Consider the following 24,934-nt stretch of genomic DNA (forward strand, 5'->3'; position numbering starts at 1 on the left):
TGAAATGGTTGCCACAAGTGGACACAAGTTTAAGGTGTTGGGGAGTAGGTACAGAGGAGATGTCAGGGGTAAGTTTTTTACTCAGAGTGGTGAGTACGTGGAATGGGCTGCCGACAATGGTGGTGGTAGAGGATACGATAGGGTCTTTTAAGAGACTTTTGGATAGGTACATGGAGCTTAAAAAATGGAGGGCTATGGGTAGGCCTCGTAATTTCTAAGGTAGGGACATGTTTGGCACAACTTTGTGGGCTGAAGGGCCTGTATTGTGCTGTAGGTTTTCTATGTTTCTCTGTTTACTGCCTGTATATCTCTGTAATAACTGACAACTTTTGAATACAGTATATGATTTCAACCAGAGCATAATATCTGCACAGGAGCTATCATCTCAGCAAAGCTTCAATAATTCAGTGAAGGATGTGCAACAGACTGATTTATACACATAAACAGTGACTGCTCACATACTTCTGGTGAAGAGATTGCTGTAGATCTGTGTGGTGCTTAATCACATGCCTTATTTCAGTCAACTTCTCAAAGACTAAAACTGTTTACAAAGATAGTATTTATTTTTGTGTAGTCTATGTGAAATCCCAAGTACAGTTCTTTACAATAATTTCCCTACACTCGTGTCAGACTTGTGCACATTTAGACGGAGACATAACATAAAGATTTTTACTCCTCATTTATGTGAAGGTTGAAAGAAATAAAGTCAATTCAATTCAGGTCCACAAGTTCTGGTCATAATCACTAGAGATTCTGCAGATACTGAAAATACAGAGCATCATGCATAAAATGCTGGAGGGACTCAGCAAAGCAGACAGCATTGGGAAATGAGAAGAACGTTATAAGTACAGTATGACAATTCTGTCATAATGAAAGGTCTCAGCATGAAAAGTTGACTGTTTAGTCTCCAGTATAGACACAGCCCGACCTCCAGAGTTCCTTCAGCATTTTGTGTGTTGCTCCATATGTCCTGGTGGCTGATTCCTTCTGCTTTGTTAATGAGTTATACGAACCAGATGAAAAATGATAGTCAGCAATAAGGTCAATGCCAAGGCCCAGTTTTAAATCCATTTTGGACTGAATGGAAGAAGATAGCTTGCCCATGAGGACCTTTCTGAAATGTTTGAGTAGCAATGGTATTCCAAATGGGTTCAACACAAAGTTATTCATGATCATATGGGAATAGTCACTAACTTCTCAGAATCACTCTGATGAGCCAGATGAAGCAGACATAGGAAATTAGGAGAACATGATTATGATCAATGGAATTCTTCTAAGAAAGAGGCTGAGCTGCATTAGCCTGGGTCGTACATTCTTCACCATCGAGACAACACTTGCTGCTGACCTCAAAAACTGCCCACGGCGATGAAGAGCTGAAGTGTCAATACCCCCTATTCTAACGTGACTTTGAATCTGGCATCATCTATAGGGGATCCAGATAGTTAGCAAAAAATCAGATTGAAAAATTCTCACAGTCATCAGAGTCTGAATGATAATTTGCCCTTGTATAAAAGGAAATAAAGTTGGGGAAAAACTCATGGAATTAACAGGGTAGCTAAAATATAAGACCACAATAACTTAAGACATAGGAGCAGAATTAGGCTATTCAGCCTATCGAGTCTATCAACCTTCACTGCCATGGATGACTTACAATCCCTCTCAACCTCATCCTTCTGCCTTCTCCCCATAACCTTTGATGCCCTGACTAATCAAGGACCTATCAACCTCCGCTTTAAATATACCCACAGACTTGGCCTCCACAGCCATCTGTGGCTATGAATTCCACCCACTGGCTAAATAAATTCCTTCTCATCTCTGTTCTAAATGGACGTCCCTCTATTCTGCGGCTGCACCCTCTGGTTCTAGACTCCCCTACTATAGGAAACATCGTCTCCATATCCGTTCTGCAATAGATTTCAATGAGATCTTCCCTCCTTCTTCTAAATTCCATTGAGTACAGGCCCAGAGCTATCAAACACTTGTTAACTTTTTCATTCCCCAAATCATTCTTGTGAACCTCCTCTGGACTCTATCCAATACCAACATATCTTTTCTTATATAGGGGACACAGAACTGCTCACATTGCTCTGAGTGCAGCCTCACCAGTACTTTATTGGGCCTCAGTATTACATCCTTGCTTTTATTTTCTAGTCTTCCTGAAATGGATGCTGACATTGCATTTGCCTTCCTCACCACTGACCCAACCTGCAAGTTAACCTTTGGGAACCCTGCACAAGGGCTCCTAAGTCCTTTTGCACCTCTGATTTTTGAATTTTCTCCCCATTTAGAAAATAGTCTACATCTTTATTCCTTCTAACAATGTGCATGATCATACACTTTCTTAAACTATATGTCACCTGCCACTTCAGAATCAGAATCAGGTTTATTTTCACCGGCACATGTCATGAAATTTATTAACTTAGCAGCAGCAGTTCAATGCAATACATAATCTAGAAGAAAAATCAATCAGTCAATCAATCAATCAATTACATTATACGTATATTGAATAGATAAAAAATCATGCAAAAAAAACAGAAATAACATACATTAAAAAAGTGAGGTAGTGTTTACGGGTTCAATGGTCATCTAGGAATCAGATGGCAGAGGGAAAGAAGCTGTTCCTAAATCACTGAGTGTGTGCCTTCAGGCTTCTGTACCTCTTACCTGATGGTAACAGTGAGAAAAAGGCATGCCCTGGGTACTGGAGGTCCTTAATAATGGACGCTGCCTTTCTGAGACACTGCTCCTTGAAGATGTCCTAGGTACTTTGTAGGCTAGTGCCTAAAGTGGAACTGACTAGATTACAATCATTTGCAGCTTCTTATGGTCCTGAGCAGTAGCCTCCCCGCTCCATACCAGACAGTGATACAGCCTGTCAGAATGCTCTCCATGGTACATCTATAGAAGTTTTTGAGTGTTTTGTTGACATACCAATTCTCTTCAAACTCCTAATGAAGTATAGTCACAGTCTTGCCTTCTTTATGACTGCATCAATATGTTGGGACCAGGTTAGATCCTCAGAGATCTTGACACCAACGAACTTGAAGCTGTTCACTCTCTCCACTTCTGATCCCTCTATGAGGATTGGTATGTGTTCCTTTATCTTACCCTTCCTGAAGTCCACAATCAGCTCTTTCATCTTACTGATGTTGAGTGCTAGGTTGTTGCTGCGACACCAGTCCACTAGTTGACATATCTTGCTCCTGTACGCCCTCTTGCCACCATCTGAGATTCTACCAACAATGGTTGTATCATCAGGAAATTTATAGATGGATTTTGAGCTATGCCTAGCCACACAGTCATGTGTATATAGAGAGTAGAGCAGTGGGTTAAGCACACACGCCTGGGTGCACCAGTGTTGATCGTCAGTGAGGGAATCGAGGATCTAATTACAGAGGGAGGTACAGAGGCCCAGGTCCTGTAACTTCTCAATCAGGATTGTGGGAATGATGGTATTAAATGCTGAGCTACAGTCAATGAACAGAATCCTAACATAGGTGTTTGTGTTGTTCGGGTTGTCTAAAGCTGTGTGAAGACCCATTGAGATTGCATCTGCCGTTGACCTATTGTGGTAATAGGCAAACTGCAATGGGTCCAGGTCCTTGCTGAGGCAGGAGTTCAGTCTAGTCATAACCAACCTCTCAAAGCATTTCATCACTGTAGATTTGAGTGCTGCTGGGCGATAGTCATTAAGGCAGCTCACATTATTCTTCTTAGTTTAATTGTTGCCCTTTTGAAGCAAATGGGAACTTCCAACTGTAGCAGTGAGAGGTTGAAAATGTCCTTGAATACTCCTGCTGGTTGGTTGGCACAGGTTTTCAGAGCCTTACCAGGTACTCCATGTGAGGGTTCACCCTCTTGAAAGACAGCCTAACTTTGGCCTCAGAGACACAGATCACAGGGTCATCAGGTGCAGCAGGGATCTTCACAGCTGTAATTATATTCTCTCTTTCAAAGCGTGCAGAGAAGGTGTTGAGTTCATCTGGTAGTGAAGCATCACTGCCATTCATGCTATTGGGTTTTGCTTTGTAGGAGGTAAAGTCTTGCAAATCCTGCCAGAGTTGCCGTACATGCAATGTCATTTCCAACTTTGTTCTTTGCCATTATCCACATCTGTGTAAATCCTTCTGAAAATTCACTGTTTTTTCAACTCTACCTGCCCCTCCACCTATCTTTATATCACCTGCAAATGTGGCCACAAATCCATCAATTTCATCATCCAAATCAGTGACATATAAACTACTTTCCCAAAAATTCAACAGAAATTGTTATTTAATTTCAGGTCATGGTATCATAGAATCGTACAGCATGAAACAAGACATTCAGCCCAACTCATTCATGCTGACCAATGAGCCCCCTTTCACAGAAATCCCATCTCCCAGCACTCAGCCCATAGACGTCTCTGTCTAAGTAATTTAAGTGCTTACCCAAGCACATCATACGAGTTTCATAGCCTAGCTTCAACCATTCTCTTAGGCGATGCATTTCAGTTAAATTACCTCTTTCTGAGTGAAGAAAGATCCCCCTCCCCTCATATCCCTTCTAAATCTCTTGCCCCTTACCCTAAATCTATGTCTTCTAGCTTTATATCCTTTCAAAAATTCATTTATGCCTCTTTTACTAAGGCTTAACTTTTTTTAGAATTTGCAGCATAAGGATTACAGACAAAATGTCGGCATTCTTGTCAAATCACCAGAAAAATTTTCCGATGATTTTATATTTTAATCCCCTCTTACACCTTGCCCATCCACTCCATTGGATTGACCATGATGTAATTGCTCTTGAGAAGGTCATGGTGAAATACATTTTCAAAGTCTGGAGCGCTTGTAGTGAAAGTTTCACCACAGTGTTGCTGGGTAGCAAGTCATTGTTACAAATTAGTGATTCATCAGTCCAGTGCAGAGATCAGTTAAGAGTCAAACAAAATTCTGTGTATCTGTAGTCACATTGAGGTCATAACAAATGAAGGTGGAAAAATTCCCTGTGAATGAGTATTAGCAAAAGAGATGGTGTTCTTATATTTATCTAGCAGCTTCCAGGTAACAGTAACTGATCCTAGCCTTTTATTCTAAATATATCTTGTAAATTAAATTCAAATGTTCCAAATTGCATGCTGGGATTTGAGCTCTTATTCCCTGATCTTTAATTCAGATTGTAGAGGTTAGTTATAAAAGAAAGAAATGATGGGATTTCCATGTTTAATGGTACATACATGGACACAGGAGATTTCTGGCAATTTGTGCAGCAATGCTGAAGAATACAGACACATTCATCATCACAATGGCAAATTGCCATTAATTGTGGGCCATGTCCAACACACTGTATCTGATAACCTCATCTAATGCTACCACAAGATTGAATGGTGAGAAAATGAAAAAAAACTCTCCTGTGAAAAATATTGTATAATGGAATAATAGCAAATGTATTTCACAGCATATTGCATCTGAAATTGTCAAAAAAGAGCTACCCAGTTTAGTGCATTCTTCTTCCACTTGGTCTGTAACCCTACAGATTATGGGGCTTAAAGTCCAAGTCATTCTGAAATGTGTTGAGAATATCTGCCTGTTCTGCCTTTTCAGGCAGAATTTCCAGACACCAATCATTCACTGGGTAAAAGTATTGCCTCATTTGCTCACTAATTCTTCCATCAATTACTTTAAATACATCTCCCCATATATTCACTCTCTGCTCAGGGAAATACATCCTTTCCATTCACTTTATCTAGCCCCTTCCCCCTTCATTTACAATTGCCTTCAAAACCCATTGTTCCAAAGAAAACAGCTGTAGCTCATCCAATTCTTCCACACACTTTCCTTCAAAATTCCAGTCCTGGCAACATCCTTGTTAATGTCCTCAGCTCTTACGTCTTTCCTGTAACAACTCTGCGCAGTCCTTATATTGTTTTCCAACTAGTCTTATATACTCTTCTGGCATAACCTTCTTGCTCTTGTATTTTATCCTCAGCTAAAAAAGGTAACCTTCAGTAATCTTCCTGTATGTCCTTTTAATCACAATATTGTCCTTTAAGAATCTGTAGATGTTCAGTCCAGGATTCCTTTGTTCTTCCACATCATTCAATATCCTGTCATTAATCAAATATTCCCTTGCCTTGTGGCACCACCCCAAATACATTACCTCACCCTACTCTGGAGTAAGTTCCAGGGCAGACCACAACCAGTCCAGCCGTATCTTTTGATTCTGAAGGATCGCAACTTGAAACATTAATACTGTTTTTCTTTCCCAATGCTCCTGAACTGCTGAGTATTTCCAGCATTTTGCGTGGTTACTTCAATTTTTAAAAATATTTCTAGCTAAATCTTCCTGCAGTCGAGAACTTTCTTTCTTGCTGCCAAATCATTCATATATTACAAAAAGCAATATATATCCTACCTTCCAATCACAAAGGTGCCTCCCTGCTACTAAGTCAGATTTGAATCAAGTTTGACACTTTCCCATGTATTCCATGGGCTTTTACTTTTTTGACATGTCTGTAGTATGGAACAAATTCAGAATCTTTATTAAAATCCCTTTAAACATCATCAAACAAGCTACCACCAGTGATCATCCTCGCTACCTCTTCAAAGAATTTAATTGTTAGTCAGGCAAGATTGCCCCTTAACAAATCTGTGCTGACAGCCTCTGATTAATCAATGCCTTTCTAGATAAAGGTTTATATTGAAATGGATTCCAATAATTTGTCCATCACTCTGGCTAAATTTACTGGCCTGGAATCTTATGCCCATAACTCTTGTACAGACCCCTGAATGTATTTGGTTCATCCCTTTCTTTTAAACTGCAGTGAAATATCAGCAGTCCTGTGATCCTCCGGCACAACTTCTGTTAAAACTATCATAGAGCATCAGAGCATCTGGAATTGCCTCCCAGGCTTCTTATAACTATCTCTAGAATACATTTTATCCAGGCCAGCTGATTTATCCATTTTCAAAGATTATAATTCTTCATCTCTTACTGATTTTTAATTTATCCAACATTCCACATTTATCCCCCTGAATCACATCATTATCATTGCCCCTTCATTTTACAAAGTATTCATTAAGGTCCTAGCCCAAATCATCTAGCTCCACACATAGATTCTTTTTTAGTCCTGAATAACTCTTAAACTTTCCTTAATTATCACAGTGCTCTTTAAAGTGCATGAGGAAAACATTTCTGGATTTTAAACACAAGAGATGCTGGAAATCCAGGGCATCACACGTACAAAGTGCTGGAAGAACTCAGCAGGGCAGATAGCATCTATGGAAATGAATGAACAGTCAACAGAAGAGGTAAAGGTTGAATAGGTTAGGACTTTATTCCCTGGAGCGTAGAAGAATGAGTTGATAGAGGTATATAAAATAATGATGGGTATAGATAGAGTGAATGCAAGCAGGCTTTTTCCACTGAGGCTAGGAGAGAAAAAAACCAGAGGACATGGGTTAAGGGTGAAGGGAGAAAAGTTTAAAGGAAACATTAGTGGGGGTTTCTTCACACATAAAGTGGTGGGAGTGTGGTATAAGCTGCCAGATGAAGTGGTAAATGTGGCTCACTTTTGACACTTAAGAAAAACTTGGATAGGTACATGGATGAGAGGTGTATGGAGGGATATGGTCCAGGTGCAGGTCAGGGGGACTAGGCAGAAAAATGGTTTGGCATAGCCAAGAAGGGCCAAAAGGCCTGTTTCTGTGTTGTAATGTTCTATGGTTCTATTTCAGCCATTTTCATCATGATTGGAAAGGAAGGGGGAAGACACCAGAATAAAAAGGTGTGGAGAGGGGAAGCTGGACTAGCTAAAAAGTGACAGGTGAAGCTAGGGTGGGTGGCAAAGATAAAGGGCTGGAGAAGAAGGAATCTAATAGAGAGGAAAGTGGACCATGGGAGCAAGGGAAGAAGGAGGGGCACCAGGGGAACGGGGGGGGGGGGGGGGAGTGGTGTTGAGAGGCAGGTGAAGAAAAGAGGTAAGAGGCCAGAGTGGGGAATAGAAGAGCAGAGGAGGAGAGGAAAAATTACCAGAAAGGGAAATCGATGTTCAGGTTATCAGGTTGAAAGCTACCAGATGCAAAATGAGGTTGCTCCTCCACCCTAAGGATGGCCTCATTGTGGCAAAAAGAGAAGGCCATGGATCAACATGTTGGAACAGGAATAGGGTGAGAAATTAAAATGGTTGGCCAGTGGGAATCCCTCACCAATGATATTGATCCAAGATGGCGGCACAATGCAGCTTGCAGCGGCCACTCCGGAACTGATTATCTATTATTTCTGAAGTGGGGTGCCGTGCGCAATCATAATCGATTGAAAACGTACGTGGAAGCACGGAGAAACATCGGGAAATTCCAGGAAGACATTCTTTGTTGCTGCTGCTGCTGTGAGGTCCGGGACTCTGCTGGGAAGAACAGGCCCTCAGTCCTCAGGGTCGCGTTGCTGATGGCCATTGGCGGGGCCGTCTTAATACGCTTGACAGAGGATGGAGCTCGGAGAAGCTGTGCCGAAGGGGATGGTCGTCGGCTTGGAGGTTCGATGGACTCGGAGTCCTTTCGACGGACTCAGGTCACTTTCGGTGTGTGCTGCGTCTGCGAGGCTGGTTTTGACGGAGCTTCCATTGTGTGCTGCGTCTGCGAGGCTGAGTCGGGCGGCGCCTTGGAAGTCCATAGCGGGGGTATTCCCTTCTGCCGCCGGCGTGGGATGGCGAGTCTGTCGGGACCCTGGGGACTTGTGGAAACTGTGGTGATTTCTTTTGAACTTACAGTCCTTTAACATCTTGGACTATTTTTACTGTGCCCGTAGTCTGTTTTTTTTAATCAATTATGCTATTGTTTGCACTGTTGTAACTATATGTTGTAATTATGTGGTTTTGTGCAGGTCTTGTAGCTTTAGTTTTTGGTCTTGTTTTTGTCTGGTGGATTTGGAGCTCCTTTCCGGGGAACGCACTAGATGGTAGTGCAATATTAATACGCAGCAGCCTCTCCGGACTCTGGTCTGGGATTGGCCAAACGTTATTGGGATTTTCTAGTGTAGTCTGTTTTGTCATATGCTTTTGTGATATCATTCTGGGGGAACGTTGTCTCATTTTTTAACTGCATTGCATTTGTGGTTTCTAAATGACAATAAACTGCATCTGATCTGATCAATGTAGAGGAGGCCACATCAGGAGCACCGGATACAATGGATGATCACAACAGATTTGCAGGTGAAGTTTTGCCTCACCTGGAAGGACTGTTTGGGCTCCTGAATGGAGGTAAGGGAGGAGATGAATGGGCAGGTGTAGCATTTCTGTCACTTACAGGGATATGTGTCAGGTGAGTGATTAGTGAGGAAGGACAAATGGATAAGGGGATCATGGAGCACATGGAAAGCAGGAAGTTGAGGGGGAGGTAAATATGTATTTGGTGGTAGGATCCTGCTGTGATAGCGGAAGTTGTGGAGAATGGTATGTTGGATGCAGAGGCTCACGGGGTGGTAGGTGAGGACAAGAGGAAATTTATCCCTGTACGTTGATGGGAAGATGACGTTAGTGCAGATACCTGGCAGGTGGAGGAGATGCAAGTGAGGGGAACATCAATGGTGGAAGAAGGGAAACCCATTCTTCGAAGGAGGAGGACATTTGTGATGTCCTGGAAAGGAAAGACTCATCCTGGGAACAGATGTGGCTGAGACAAAGGAATGGAGAAAAGGGAATAGCATTTTACAGGAGACAGGGTGGGAAGAGGTATAGTCAAGATAGGCATGGGAATCAGTAAAAGATGTCAGTAGACAGTTTGTCTCCAGAGATGAAATGGTGGAAACAGAGATAACAAGATCAAGAAAGGGAGGGAGGTGTTAGAAATGGACCAAGTGAACTTAAGGGGACGGTAGAAGTTGGAGGCAAAGTTGATGTCATTGATGAGCTCAGCCTGGGTGTATGAAGCAGCACCAGGATTAGAGGGGGGGAAGAGAGTTGGTGGCATCAGAGGAGGGTGGAGGATTAAGGGGTTCGGGGAAGGTGGGATGGGAAGAAAATGGAGCCTCCGAGGACCCAAGAGGTGACAGGAAGCTGAGAGACACAGATTTGGAGAGTGCTGGTAGGGAAGGGGAGCCAGGGACTAAGAGGAAGGTCTTGGCCTCAAGGAGATGGCGGCCAAAGTCTGGGCTGGAGCCAGAGCTAGAGGCCAGGTAATTCCTGATCTGAAGGCATCCTGGGTCATTGGAACTGGAGTTAGTGGTGGGGGGATCCACGGTCGGAATCCACATGGGTTCGCTGGAGCTGGAGTTGGAGATGGTGGAATCCAGGTCTAGAGGCATCTAGGGCCTTTGGAACTGGAATTTGGCATCCCTGGTCAGGAGACAGGCAATCCTCTATCCTACCTGGATTTGAGGAAGGTGAAGAACTGGAAGTTGAAGGTATGGATCCAGCAGAGGATGAAATGTCAGAGAGGTCCATTGCAGGCAGAGGAGAGAGAAGCCTGGAGCTGTGGCTGAGACAGAGCTCACAGGTATGTCCACATAGCAGAGACGGTGGCGCATAGAATTCAGAGGGAGAAACAGCAGGATAAGCAGTCAAGCTGATGCAGATACCTGTGATCCTTGGTGGGTCTATACTGGGAGACCTGAAAACAGAATTGGAAGACATGTGGAACAAGAGGCAGTGAAGACAAGTTCTCAGGAAGGATACATGATTGTGGGAGCATTTCTAGGTGAGTACAAGCTCAAAGAGCAACACACACAAATTGCTTGAGGAACTCAGCAGGTCAGGCAGTATCCATGGAAATGAATAAGCAGTCGATGTTTTGGGCCGAAGCCTTGCTTCAGCACTGGAAAGAAGGGAGAAGACAGCAGAAAAAAAAGGTGGGGGAAAGGGAAGGAGGCCTTGCTAGAAGCTGATGGGTGAAGCCAGGTGGGTGGGAAAGGTAAAGGGCTGGAGAAGAAGGAACCAGAGGAGAGAAATGTGGACCATAGGAGAAAGGGAAGAAGCAGGGACACCAGGAGGAGGTGATAGGCATGTGAGGAGAGGAGGTAAGAGGCTAGAGTGAGGAAATGAAGGGGAGGGAAGAAAAGTTACTGGAAGGAGAAATCGATGGACATGCCATCAGATTGGAAACTACCTAGAAGGAATATGAGGTGTTGCTCCTCCACCCTGAGAGTGGCTTCATCGCAGCAAAAGAGAAAGCCGTGGACTAACATATCGTAACGTAAGTATACTGAAAGCAAAGTCACTCCAAGTCTAACCTAGCATAGTTCTCCACACGAGCATCTGAAGACTGGTGTCTTAGTTTGAAGAGTGGGCCTGCATCTGGTACTGAGTAAACCAACACAAAGGAAAATCTTACTTGATATTGACCTCACCAATCTATCTGTGCCAAATGCATCTACCCATGATAGCATGAGTGGTAAGTAACCACCACACAGTCCTTATAGACACCCAAGTTCTATTTTCATGCTGAGGACACCCTCCTCCATCAGGACTGTGGTATTACATCAGGGCTGAATGGGATAGATTAAGATCAGATCTTCCAATTCAAGAGTAGATGCTAGCAGATGCTGAGCACCATCAGCAAAAGAAGAAATATGCCTCCCCACAACATGTTACTTATGTCCCAGCACATCCCTCCCTCTAGCACTATAATCTAGCCAGAGGATCAATCCTGGTCCAATGAGAAGTGCGGAAGAGAATATAGGAAGCAGCACAGTGGAGCTGCAATACAGGACTACTCATGCAAAGCAATTAAGTAGCATGCAATAGACAGGGTTAAATGATCCCACAATCAAATGATCAGATTGTGGCTCTGCAATTCTGTAATGCTACCACATCCAGTCAGGAGTGGCAGTGGACAATTAAGTGACTAACAGGAGGAAGAAAATAAAAGAAATCTCCATATTCGATGACAGCAGACCCTGCAGGTGGGAGCTAGAATCAAAGCTGTTGAGCTGATAACCATATTTCACCTTGGCTTCCTCCTGAAACTCCATCATCACAGAGGCAACCCTCCAGCCACTCTGATTCATTCCAGTGGACACTTCATTAGATACCTCCTGTACCTAATAACGTGGCCACTGAATGTGAGTTTGTGGTCTTCCACCTCTGTAACTCAGCCACTTCAAAGTTTGATGTGTTGTGCATTCAGAGATGCTCTTCTGCACACCACTGTAGTAACATGGGGTTATTTGAGTTACTGTCACCTTCTTGTCAGCTTGAAGCAGACCGGCCATTCGCCTCTGACCTCTCTCTGTGGTTTTCATCCATAGAACAGCCACTCACTAATTTTTTTTTCTGTTTTTCTCATCATTTTCTGTAAACTCGAGAGACTATTGTCCATGACAATCCCAGGAGATCAGCAGCTTTGCAGATACTCAAACCACCTTTTCTGGCACCAACCTTTGTTCCAAGGTTAAGGTTACTGAGATCATATTTCCTTCCTCATTTAGCTCTTTGGGGCTTCAGTCAGAGTAAGTAAAAGAAAGGAAAAGCTCCAGGTTAAGCTGTTTTTTTAATCCCTTTTTCCTTCTTTATATCTGCTCAGTTAGGATAGTGGACATGCCAGGCAGGATAGTAAAATGCTCCTCTTGCAAGATGTGGGAAGGCAGGGGACTTCCAGTATCCCTGACGACTATAACTGTGAGAAGTGCATCCAGCTGCTGCTTCTAACAATCCATGTTAAGGAGTTGGAGCTGGAACTGGATGAACTCCGGATCATTTGGGAGACTGAAGAAGTGATAGACAGGACATAGAGAGAGATAGTTAAACCCAAGGTGCAGGACACAGAAGACTGGGTGACAGTCAAGAAAGGAGAAGGGGTTAGAAGCCAGTGAAGACAACCCCTGTGGCCATCCCCCTCAACAACAGATATATCACTTTGGATACTGCTGGGGGGGGGGGGAAATGACTTAATAGAGGAAAATCACATTGGCCAGGTCTCTGGCGCTGAGCACGTCTCTGTGACTCAGAAGGGAAGGGGGGAGAATACACATACTGTGGTAATAGTTAAGGGAACGAACAGGAGGTACTGTGGGCGAGAATGAGATTCCCTGATGACATGTTGCCTCCCAGATGTCAGGGTTTGGGATGTCTCAGATCGAGTTGTCAGAATTCATAAGTGGGAGAGTGATCAGCCTGAAGTCATGGTCCATGAAGGTACCAATGATATGGGTAGGATGAGTGACGAGGTTCTGCATAGAGAGTTCAGGGAGTTAGGTGTTAAGTTAAAGGGCAGGACCTCCAGGGTTGTAATCTCAGGATTGCTACCCATGCCACATGATAATGAGGCCACAACTAGGAAAATCATACAGTTTAATATGTGGCTAAGGAGTTGGTGTAAGAAGGATAGCATAAGTTGTTTGGATCCTTGGGCTTTCTTCCAGGTAAGGTTGGACATGTACAGAAGGGATGGTTTGCACCTGAACTGGAGTGGGACTAATAGCCGAGCTGGAAAGTTTGTTAATGCTGCACAGTAGGGTTTAAATTAGAGTTGCAGGGGGATGGGAACCAGAGTGCCAGAACAGTTAGTGGAGAGGTTGTGGAGGCAGATGATGGTAAGACTTCAAAGTTAAGAATCAAAGGGTTGAGCATGAGACAACTAGTGTCCTGAGCTGCCAATATTTCAATGCAAAAAGTATCGTAGGAAAGATGAAGATGGGGTATCTGGTTTATAAACAGGCAATGCATAGTGAGGAGAGGCTGTTGATAGGGCAAAATTGCAGTCAACAGGATGAGTTACAATGGTAAAAGGTGGACATAATTGAAAAGTGTGAACACAGGACTGAAGATGTTATATTTGAATGCATGCATTATATGGAATAAGCTAAGAAGACTCTGATAGGAGTTCTATACAGACCCCAATCAGTAGTAAGGATGTGGCCTGCAAATTACAATGGGAGATAGAAAATGCATGCCATAAGGGCAATGTTACAACAGTCATGGGGGACTTCAATATGCAGGAAGATTGGGAAAGTCAGGTTGGTACTGATTCCAGGAGAGGGAATTTCAGGAGTGCCTACAAGATAGTTTTTTAAAGCACCTCGTGGTTGAGCCCACTAGGGGTCAGATATTCTGGATTGTGTTGTGCAATGAACCAGAATTGATTAGAGAGCTTAAGGTAAAACAGCCCTTAGGGAAAAGTGATCATAATATGATTGAATTCAAAGTGAAATTTGAGAAGGAGAAGATAAAGTCAGATGTATCAGCATAACAGCAGAGTAAAGGAATTACAGAGACATGAGAGCGGAGTTGGCTAGAAATAATTGGAAAAGAACACTGGCAGGGATGATGGCTGAGCAGCAATGTCTAGAAATTCAGGAAGCAATTTGGAAGGCACAGGATATATACATCCCAAAGAGGAAGAAGCATTCTAAAGGCAAGCTGACACAACCATGGCTAACAAGGGAAGTCAAAGCCGACAGAAAAGCCAAAGAGAGGGCATATAATCGAGCAAAAACTAGTGGGAAGTTAGATAATTGGGAAGCTTTTCAAACCCAACAGACAGCAGCTAAAAAAATAGTTAAGAAGGTAAAGGTGGAATACGAAGGTAAGCTAGCCATAATATTAAAGAAGATACTTAAAGTTTCTTCAGATATATAGAGTGTAAAAAAGAGGCAAGAGTGGATATCGGACCGCTGGAAAACAATGCTGGAGAGGTAGTGTGGTAAACCATGTATACCCGTCTGGACACGCCCCTCTGCTGACTGCTCCAGTGGCTCCTCCCACAGACCCCTGTATAAAGGTGATTGGGGCACTGCTCCTTCCTCAGTCTTCAACATGGTTGTGCTCCATTTTCTCTGTTAATAAAAGCCTATCGTTCACTTCCAGTCTCCTAGAGTTATTGATAGTGCATCAGGTAGTGATGAGTGACAATGAAATGGTGGATGGACTGAATAAATATTTTACATCAGTCTTAACAGTGGAAGACACTAGCAGTATGGTGGAAGTTCCAGGTGTAGTGGTCATGAAATGTGTGAAATAACCATAACTAGAGAGAAGGTTCTTGGGAAACTGAAAGGTCTGAAGGTAGATAAGTCACCTGACCAGATGTTCAGAACCCCAAGGTTCTGAAAGAGGTGTGTGAAGAGATCATGGAGGCATTAGTAATGATATTTCAAGAATCACTAGATGCTGGAATGGTTCCGGAAGACTCTTTAAGGTAGAGAGGCAGAAGAAAGGAAATATAGGCCAGTTAGTCTGACCTCAGTATGTTCGAGTCGATTATTAAGGATGAGGTCTTAGGGTACCTGGAGGCACATAATAAAATAGGCCATAGTCAGCATTGTTTCCTCAAGGGAAAGTCTTGCCTGACAAATCTGTTGGAATTCTTTGAAGAAATAACAAGCAGGATAAACAAAGGAGAATTGATTGATGTTGTGTGCTTGGATTTTCAGGACTTTGACAAGCTGCCAGTTATGAAGCAGCTTAACAAGCTACAAGCCCTTGGTATTACAGGAAAGATTCCAGCATGGATAAAGCAGTGGCTGATTGGCAGGAGGCAAAGAGTGTGAATAAAGGGAGCCTTTTCTGGTTGGCTGCTGGTGACTAGTGGTGTTCCACAAGGGTCTGTGCTGGGACCACATTTTTTATGATATATGGCAATGGTTTGGATGGTGGAATTGATGGCTTTGTTGCAAAATTTGAGACAATATGAAGATAGGTGGAAGGGCAGGTAGTTTTGAGGAAGTAGAGAGGCTACCAAAGGACTTAAACAGATTAGGAGAATGGGTAAAGAAATGGCCCATGGAATACAATGTCAGGAAGTGTATGGTCATTCGTTTCGGTGGAAGGAATAAAAAGAGTGACTAGTTTCAAAAAGGAGGAAAAAATACAAAAAACTGAGGTGCAAAGGGACTTGAGGGTCCTTGTGCATTATTCCTTAAAGGTTTAAATGCAGGTTGAGTCTACAGTGAGAAAGGTAAATGCAATGTTAGCATTCATTTCAAGAGGACTAGAATATGTAAAGCAAGGATGTAATGTTGAGAATTTATAAAGCACTGGTGAGGCCTCACCTGGAGTATTGTGAGCAGTTTTGGGCCCATTATCTTAGAAAGGATGTGCTGAAACTGGAGAGGGTTCAAAGCAGGCTTACGAAAATGATTCCAGGATTGAATGACTTGTTATATGAAGAGTGTTTGATGGCTCTGGGCCTATATTCACTAGAATTCAGAAAAAATTAGGGGTGACCTCATTGAAACCTATTGAATGGTGAAAGGCCAGTGGATATGGAGAGGATGTTTCCTATGGTGGGAGAGTCTAAGGCCAGAGGACATAGCCTCAAAAAAGAGGGCCTCAGAATAGAGGGGCATCCTTTTAGAATGGAGAAGAGGAGGAAATTTTTAGCCAGAGAGTGGTGAATCTGTGGAATTCTTTGCCAGAAGCATCTGTGGAGGCCAAGACTTTATGTTTATTTAAGGCAGAGGTTGATAAATTCTTGATTGGTCAGGGCATGGAGGGGTACAGAGAGAAGGCAAGAGATGAGGGCTGAGAGGAAAGTTTGATCAGCCACAATGAAATGGCGGAGCATTCTCAATGGGCCAAATGGCCCAGTTCTGCTCCTATATCTAATGATCTTATGGTCTCATTCTGATGTTTGTTCTGAACAAAAACTGAACCTCTTGACCACATCAGCATGATTTTATCTATTTCAGAATCAGAATCCAAATAAGAATCAGGTTTAATATCACCAGCATATGTCATGAAATTTGTTAACTTTACAGCAACAGTACAATGAAATACAGGATAAATAAATTTAGAGAAAAAAACTAGTTACATTAAGTACGTATATGTATATTAAAGAGTTAAGTTAAAGTAAGTCATGCAAAATAACAGAAATAAAAAAAAGTAGTGAGGTAATGTTCATGGGTTCGATATCCATTCAGAAATCGGATGGAGAGGGGAAGAAGCTGTTCCTGAATTGCTGAGTGTTTACCTCTTTCCCAACCGCAGCAATGAGAAGAGGGCATGTCTGGGTGGTGAGGGTCCCTAATGATGGACACTGCCTCTCTAAGGCACTGCTCCTTGAAGATGCTTGTATACCACAGAGGCTGGTACCCATGATGGAGCTGATCTATTTTACAAGTTTCAATGACTTACTTTGATCTTGTGCAGTAGCCCCCCCCCCCCAAATACTCGGCAGTGATGCAGCCAGTGCAGCCAGTCAGAATGCTTTCCAATGGACATTTGTAGAAGTTTTCCAGTCTTAGTTGACAAACCAAATCTCCTCAAACTCCTAATGAAGTATAGCCACTGCATCAATCCATTGAGTTGCTGCTACATACTTGGCTGATTAGGTATCTGCAGGTGTATCAGTGTACCTGTGGCCAATGAGTGTACAAAAAATCAACTAAAAACACTGGATATGGAACCAGACAATACCCAAGCTGTAGTACTGCACTTCAGAAGTAGATGTGCTCCTCATCAGATTTTTCCAGTGCAGTTACATCTCTACCTGACATTGAAATTTGCTCACAAAAAAAGCAGAGCTATCCAACAAATTACTGCTCCTGTTGTCTACTCTCAATGGTCAACAAAGCAATGGAAAGTTTTATCAGCAAGTGAGACTCACTCACCAATGATCTGCTCACTGATTCACTCCGTTCCAGACCTTACCACAGTTTGCTCCAGGTCACATCAAAGAGCTGAATTCCAGAGGAAAGGTGAGGGTGACAGCCCTTGAGGTCAAGATGGCATCATGTAGCTCTGCTAAGTTGAAGTCAAGGGGCATTAAACGGGATAAAAAGAGCATTTGGTTGGAGAAATAACTTACAGAAAGAAAGATGGTAGTGTATGTTTACAAATCTAAACCTTTCCACAAGGCACAAGGCAGAGTGAAATGGAATACCTCTCACTTGCTTCAATGAGTGTGCCTCCAACCAATCCTAAGGAGCTCCGCATCATCAAGGATAGATTAGCCCTAATCAAACAAAACTTACTCCCTGTCCTGCAAGTGAACAGTGGACACGGTGTTCACTAAATGTGCTACAGTTCAGTGTCCATGTTACTCAACAACACTGCCCAAGCTCGTGACCGATTTTTAAACAAGCAGGTGCGCGTGAACACGGCGGAAATAGTTGGAAATATTTTACCTCATTATCACTGTGTGTAGTTCCTGGAGCTCTTCCAAATATAAAGGATTGCTCTCCTTTCATTCTTTAGTTCTATCCATACAGTGCGTCCTAATCGACGTGGTCGAGCTGGGCCGATGGGCCCGCTCCCGCGCCTGTTTGACTCATTTGACAATCCTATGGATGGATTCGGAAAGGAGTGGAGTAAGCTTTGTTCTGGGCCTAATCTGTTTGCACCCAGCCTGTGAATTCTTGCGCTGAGGAAACACACTGGAAAATACTCCATCCCCAAACTCCGAGACCTTAGTTCAGGCACTTCCCATTAGCTGTGCCGAGTCAGGTTTTGCGCACATCATCGCTTCGGAGTCAAGTTTATATTACAGTGAATATAGGCAGATTACAACATGATGTAAATTGAGGCATTTATTTTCACTAATATTTTTAAATAAAACTTGCCATTCTTGTTCACTTCTGACCAGCCAATTCAGATTTCCCATGAAAACAAAGTCGGATGTACAACTACACACGATTCATTGGTGCTCCCCGGCGTCGTGGACACTAGGACCCGGAGCGCCGCCTTGCCGGAGAGCAGCGGCGGTGTCGGTGCATCTGCTGCTCGGATCAACGAGGATATGAGGAGCCGCGTTGACAACCCGGGATCACAGGCGTTGCGGGCGCCGTACGATTCCGATCCGGAGCCGGAGCCGGAGCCGTGCCTGCCTTCCTGCCAGCCGGTGTGTCCGCTGACGGGCCGGGCGCACCTGCATTCCCGACCGCTCCGATCGGAGCTGGCGAGGGAGTCGAAGATGAGGAGATGTCCCCGGGGAGATGCCGCTGGCTGAGACGTGCGGGCTGGCAATTGCCTCTCAACATGTGCGGCAAGCGGCGGGGCTGCTGCGCGACCCTCGCCCTCCTCTGGATGCCGCCGGCCTTGCTGCTACTGTTGGCCGTGTTGTGGCTCGATCCGTTGCCCGGACAGTCCCGTCAGGAGGGCACGGTGGCGGTCAGCGGGCCGCCGGGTCGAGTACTGCCACCCCCCGAGCCATTCGCCGAGGACGTGGTGATGGTGGCGGCGGAGGGGCCGGCCAGCTCCCGGCTCGGGGAATGGAGGAGTGGGAGGAGGAAAAAGAGGGTGTACCGGCTGGTGAGGGCAGGTAAACGAGGACGGTGGGGAGCGGCCGCCTCGCAGCCCGGACGTTTCCCGACACCCGAGCGGCGCATGAGAGGCTTCAACGAGGTTGTCAGCGAGCGGATCTCCCTGCACCGGAGACCACCTGAGGTACGCGACCCTTTGTAAGTACAGGCGCTTCTCTTTTCACTCGAAAACGCCGCTGCCCACCCGCTAGAGGATGCAGACATGCCCTCGATAGTACCTTGTCAGCCACAGCACACAGCTGTCCATGCAGAGGGCACCTTGTGTGTCAACCCATGCTCGGGGAACTCTGGAAAGAAGTTGTAGCCAGAATTTTGAAACTCTTCCCAGTCAGTGAAAGCGTGCTTGTATTTTATTGCTACCGGATTAATTGCTTTCGCATTAAAGTACACAGAGCATTTTACATTTAAATTCAGTACGTTTACTATGCGATCGGTTAATTTTGCCAGCAATCCTTACAAAACAGGGGCTAATTCTGTCAGTCAAAGGGTGTTTTTCTGCGGCAAACAAGGTGCAATATTTCTGGGAGATTGTGATGTAAATCACAGCGGCAACGGGGTTGGGAAAACTTTTCGTCCTGCTGCAGAATTGAGATTTCCAGTGTCTGCGTGGGCGGAGGTGGAATCTCAATTCTTGAATGTTGATTACATTGCACGGTAATGGTTGTCACCGTGCAACCAAACTATATAAACAGGAATGAATTTTTTAAAAGTCCGCAAAGATTCGGCAGGTCGAGCAGCAACCGCGAAAGGATTTTTGTTTCAAGTCGAAGATCCGTGATTTGAACGGACCAGTCCGGAAACTCGGACGACGACGGGGGTCACTCGCGATAAAGAAAAAAGCTTCTTCTCCTTGACAGAAGAAAACTTTTGGCGGAACTCTTTAGAATCACTAAACTAACGAACTCAAACAACGTGGGGAGTTCGTTCGTTTAGTGTTGCGGCAGGATGCTCCCCTACCTCTTATAGTAAAACAACGTTAGTTGAAAATTGGAAGCAAAAATAGAGATGCTGCCTGGCCTGCTGCGTCCCACCAGCATTTTGTGTGTGAAGCAAAAATAGAAACTGAATTTTAAAGATAGCACAGAGAAAATTATTAAAGTTGTATGTCGAAATTAGACTTAATGGAAGCATTTCATGTTTGTATTTCATTACTGATTTCAAAGTCTTCAGTAACAGCATTAACACGTTTCACGAGCGTAACAGTAAAATATACTTTTTATTTGATTGAAAAATCGTTCATTTGGAATTTGTGTAGCGAGAGAGCAAATTGGTGGCTGCAGAGAATGTTGGTTAATAGTGGTTTTTACACGCGGCACAACTAATGCTGGCTCCGAACTACGTAGTTCATTTCACTGCTTGTGTTAAAATGCATTTAGAGTACAGTAATCCTCAGTGTGAGGCACATTCAAGTTAATCATGCCACAAATAAAAGCATATTTGACCCGTAGCCATGGACACTCGAATGGGTCGCAGCTATGCCTGCCTTTGCGTTGGCTGCGTGGGATGTTCCAAGCCTACACCGGCATCGCTCCGCAACTCTTCCCGCACTACACTGTGTTGGTGCTGCTTCCTGCACCCATGCTGAGCTCATCGACTTCATCAACTTCGCCTCCAACTTCTACCCTGCCCTCAAATTTACCCGCTTCACTTCCGATACCGCTCTCGTCTTTGGAGATAGTCTGATATCTTCTATAAACCCACCGACTCTCACAGCTATTACGTGCGAGTCTGTTGGGGTCGTCTACTGTAACCGGTGCTAGCGGCGTGGCCGCCTGTATATCGGTGAGACCCGAAGAAGGTTGGGAGAGCGCTTCGACGAACAACTTCGCTCCGCCCGCCACAAAAAGCGATGTCTCCCGGTGGCCACCCATTTCAGTTCTACTTTCCATTCCGACATGTTGGAGGAGGAACACCTTACATTCTATCTGGGTAGCCTCCAACCTGATGGCATGAACATCGATTTCTCAAACTTCTGGTTCTCCCCCTCCTTCACCATTCCCCGTTTCCCCCTCTCACCTCATCTCCTTACCTGCTCCTCCCGTTCCCTTTCTGCCATGGCCTTCTACCTTCACCGATCAGATTCCCCTTTATCTCTTTCACCAATCAACTTCACCAGCTCTTTACTTCACCCCCTCCCCTCCCCCGGTTTCACCTATCACCTACCACCTTGTACTACTTTCTCCCCTCCCCCCACCTTCTTATTCTGACCCCCCTCCCCTTTCCTTTCCAGTCCCGATGAAGGGTCTCAGCTGGAAATGTCGACTATTTCAAATCTTCAAATTTCAAATTTCTGGGGCATTCTGGGGCAGAGTTCTGGGGGAGGTGGGACCGGTACAAACAGGACGGTCTGCACCTGGGCTGGACCGGAACCAATGTGCTAGGGGGAGCGTTTGCTACTGCTGTTCAGGAGGATTTAAACTAATGTGGCAAGGGGATGGGAACAAGTGCAGAGAGACAGAGGGGTGTAAAATGAGGGTAGAAGCAAAAAGTAGTAAGGTGAAAAGTAAAAGTGGCAGGTAGGCAAATCCAGGGCAAAAAGCAAAAAGAGCCACTTTGCAACATAATTGTATAAGGGCTAAGAGTGTTGTAAAAACAGGCCTGAAGGCTTTATGTGTCAATGCGAGGAGCATTCGTAACAAGGTGGGTGAATTGAATGTGCAGATAGTTATTAATGAATATGATATTGTTGGGATCACAGAGACATGGCACTAGGGTGACCAAGGATGGGAGCTCAACATCCAGGGATATTCAGGAGGGATAGACAGGAAAGAAAAGGAGGTGGGGTAGTATTGCTGGTTAGAGAGGAGATTAACGCAATAGAAAGGAAGGACATTAGCCTGGAGCATGTGGAATCGATATGAGTAGAGCTGCATAACACTAAGGGGCAGAAAACGCTGGTGGGAGTTGTGTACAGGCCACCTAACAATAGTAGTGAGGTTGGGGATGGCATTAAACAGGAAATTAGAAATGCGTGCAATAAAGGAACAGTAATTATAATGGGTGACTTCAATCTACATATAGATTGGGTGAACCAAATTGGTAAGGATGCTGAGGAAGAGGATTTTTTGGAATGTATGCGGGATGGTTTTCTGAACCAACATGTCGAGGAACCAACTAGAGAGCAGGCCATTCTAGATTGGGTATTGAGCAATGAGGAAGGGTTAGTTAGCAATCTTGTCGTGTGAGGCCCCTTGGGTAAGTGACCATAATATGGTGGAATTCTTCATTAAGATGGAGAGTGACATAGTTAATTCAGCAACAAAGGTTCTGAACTTAAAGAAGGGTAACTTTGAAGGTATGAGACGTGAATTAGCTAAGATAGACTGGCAAATAATACTTAAAGGGTTGACGGTGGATATGCAATGGCAAGCATTTAAAGACTGCATGGATAAACTACAACAATTGTTCATCCCAGTTTGGCAAAAGAATAAACCAGGGAAGGTAGTGCACCCGTGGCTGACAAGGGAAATTAGGAATAGTATCAATTCCAAAGAAGAAACATACAAATTAGCCAGAAAAAGCGGCACACTTGAGGACTGGGAGAAATTCAGAGTATATTCAATTCAGGAAGGAGGACAAAGGGCTTAATTAGGAAAGGGAAAAAAGATTATGAGAGAAAGCTGGCAGGGAACATAAAAACTGACTGTAAAAGCTTTTATAGATATGTGAAAAAAAAAAGATTGGTTAAGACAAATGTAGGTCCCTTACAGTCAGAAACAGGTGATCATGGGGAGCAAGGACATGGCAGACCAATTGAATAACTACTTTGGTTCTGTCTTCACTAAGGAGGACATAAATAATCTTCCGGAAATAGTAGGGGACCGAGGGTCTAGTGAGATGGAGGAACTGAGGGCAATACATGTTAGTAGGGAAGTGGTGTTAAGTAAATTGAAGGGATTAAAGGCAGATAAATCCCCAGGGCCAGATGGTTTGCATCCCAGAGTGCTTAAGGAAGTAGTCCAAGAAATAGTGGATGCATTAGTGATAATTTTTCAAAACTCCTTAGATTCTGGATTAGTTCCTGAGTATTGGAGGGTGGCTAATGTAACCCCACTTATTAAAAAAGGAGGGAGAGAGAAACCGGGGAATTATAGACCGGTTAGTCTGACATCGGTGGTGGGGAAAATGCTAGAGTCAGTTGTCAAAAATGTGATAACAGCACATTTGGAAAGCCGTGAAATCATCGGACAAAGACAGCATGGATTTGTGAAAGGAAAATCATGTCTGATGAATCTTATAGAATTTTTTAAGGATGTAACTAGTAGAGTGGATAGGGGAGAACCAGTGGATGTGGTATATTTGGATTTTCAAAAGGCTTTTGACAAGGTCCCACACAGGAGATTAGTGTGCAAACTTAAAGCACACGGTGTTGGGGGTATGGTATTGATGTGGATAAAGAATTGGTTGGCAGACAAGAAGCAAAGAGTGGGAATAAACGGGACCTTTTCAGAATGGCAGGCGGTGACTAGTGGGGTACCGCAAGGCTCAGTGTTGGGACCCCAGTTGTTTACAATATACTGTGTATATTAATGATTTAGACGAGGGAATTAAATGCAACATCTCCAAGTTTGTGGATGATACAAAGTTGGGCAGCAGTGTTAGCTGTGAGGAGGATGCTAAGAGGATTCAGGGTGACTTGGATAGGTTAGGTGAGTGGGCAAATTCATGGCAGATGCAATTTAATATGGATAAATGTGAGGCTATCCACTTTGGTTGCAAGAACTGGAAAACAGATTATTATCTGAATGGTGGCCGATTGGGAAAATGGAGGTGCAACGAGACCTGGGTGTCATTGTACACCAGTCATTGAAAGTGGGCATGCAGGTACAGCAGGCGGTGAAAAAGGCAAATGGTATGTTGGCATTCATAGCAAAAGGATTTGAGTACAGGAGCAGGGAGGTTCTACTGCAGTTGTACAAGGCCTTGGTGAGACCACACCTGGAGTATTGTGTGCAGTTTTGGTCCCCTAATCTGAGGAAAGACATTCTTGCCATAGAGGGAGTACAAAGAAGGTTCACCAGATTGATTCCTGGGATGGCAGGACTTTCATATGAAGAAAGACTGGATCGTCTAGGCTTATACTCGCTGGAATTTAGAAGATTGAGGGGGGATCTTATTGAAATGTATAAAATTCTAAAGGGATTGGACAGGCTAGATGCAGGAAGATTGTTTCCGATGTTGGGAAGTCCAGAACGAGGGGTCACAGTTTAAGGATAAAGGAGAAGCCTTTTAGGACAGAGATGAAGAAAAACTTCTTCACACAGAGAGTGGTGAATCTGTGGAGTTCTCTGCCACAGGAAACAGTTGAGGCCAGTTCATTGGCTATATTTAAGAGGGAGTAAGATATGGCCCTTGTGGCTAAAGGGATCAGGGGGTATGGAGAGAAAGCAGGTACAGGGTTCTGAGTTGGATGATCAGCCATGATCATACTGAATGACGGTGCAGGCTCGAAGGGCCGAATGGCCTACTCCTGCACCTATTTTCTATGTTTCTATGTTTCTATATTTACTCTTTTCCATAGGTGCTGCCTGACCTGCTCCATTTTACTTGGATTTCCAGTATCTGCAAGTTTCCTCATGTTTGGCACATTAAACATTCCTGATTATTTCAAAAATAATTTTTTGCATCATTCTTGTTTTTCATGTAATTTTCTGTTGTGGTTCTGATCCAAAATTTAGATGAGGTTTGTATTATTTGATTCTTGAAATAATCAGATCAGATCCCTGTTAGTCTATAATATAACGGAGCTGCTGAAGTCTACGCTCTA

General features: G+C 44.0%; 1 protein-coding gene and 1 long non-coding RNA gene across 6 annotated transcripts in view; one reads left to right on the plus strand and one right to left on the minus strand.

The window, feature by feature from the left end:
• LOC140732173 (uncharacterized) overlaps positions 1–18,592 on the minus strand; it is a 67,114-nt gene extending 48,522 nt beyond the window's left edge. For 2 of the 3 annotated variants that reach the window (XR_012100011.1, XR_012100010.1), the window contains exon 1: positions 18,469–18,592. This is a non-coding gene — a long non-coding RNA (uncharacterized lncRNA). Of the gene's footprint in view, positions 1–18,033; positions 18,251–18,468 lie in introns of those variants that run through there. The other variant, XR_012100012.1, reaches the window with a different exon arrangement.
• Positions 18,593–18,822: 230 nt separating this feature from the next.
• LOC140732171 (polypeptide N-acetylgalactosaminyltransferase 15-like) overlaps positions 18,823–24,934 on the plus strand; it is a 72,743-nt gene continuing 66,631 nt past the window's right edge. For all 3 annotated transcript variants that reach the window (XR_012100009.1, XM_073054415.1, XM_073054416.1), the window contains exon 1: positions 18,823–19,305. Coding sequence is in view for 2 of the 3 variants with exons in the window: in XM_073054415.1 (XP_072910516.1) it covers positions 18,827–19,305 (479 nt within the window). In the remaining variant the exon portion in view is untranslated. The remainder of the gene's footprint in view (positions 19,306–24,934) is intronic.

This window comes from Hemitrygon akajei, chromosome 8 (assembly GCF_048418815.1).
Source record: "Hemitrygon akajei chromosome 8, sHemAka1.3, whole genome shotgun sequence".
Taxonomy (NCBI): domain Eukaryota; kingdom Metazoa; phylum Chordata; class Chondrichthyes; order Myliobatiformes; family Dasyatidae; genus Hemitrygon; species Hemitrygon akajei.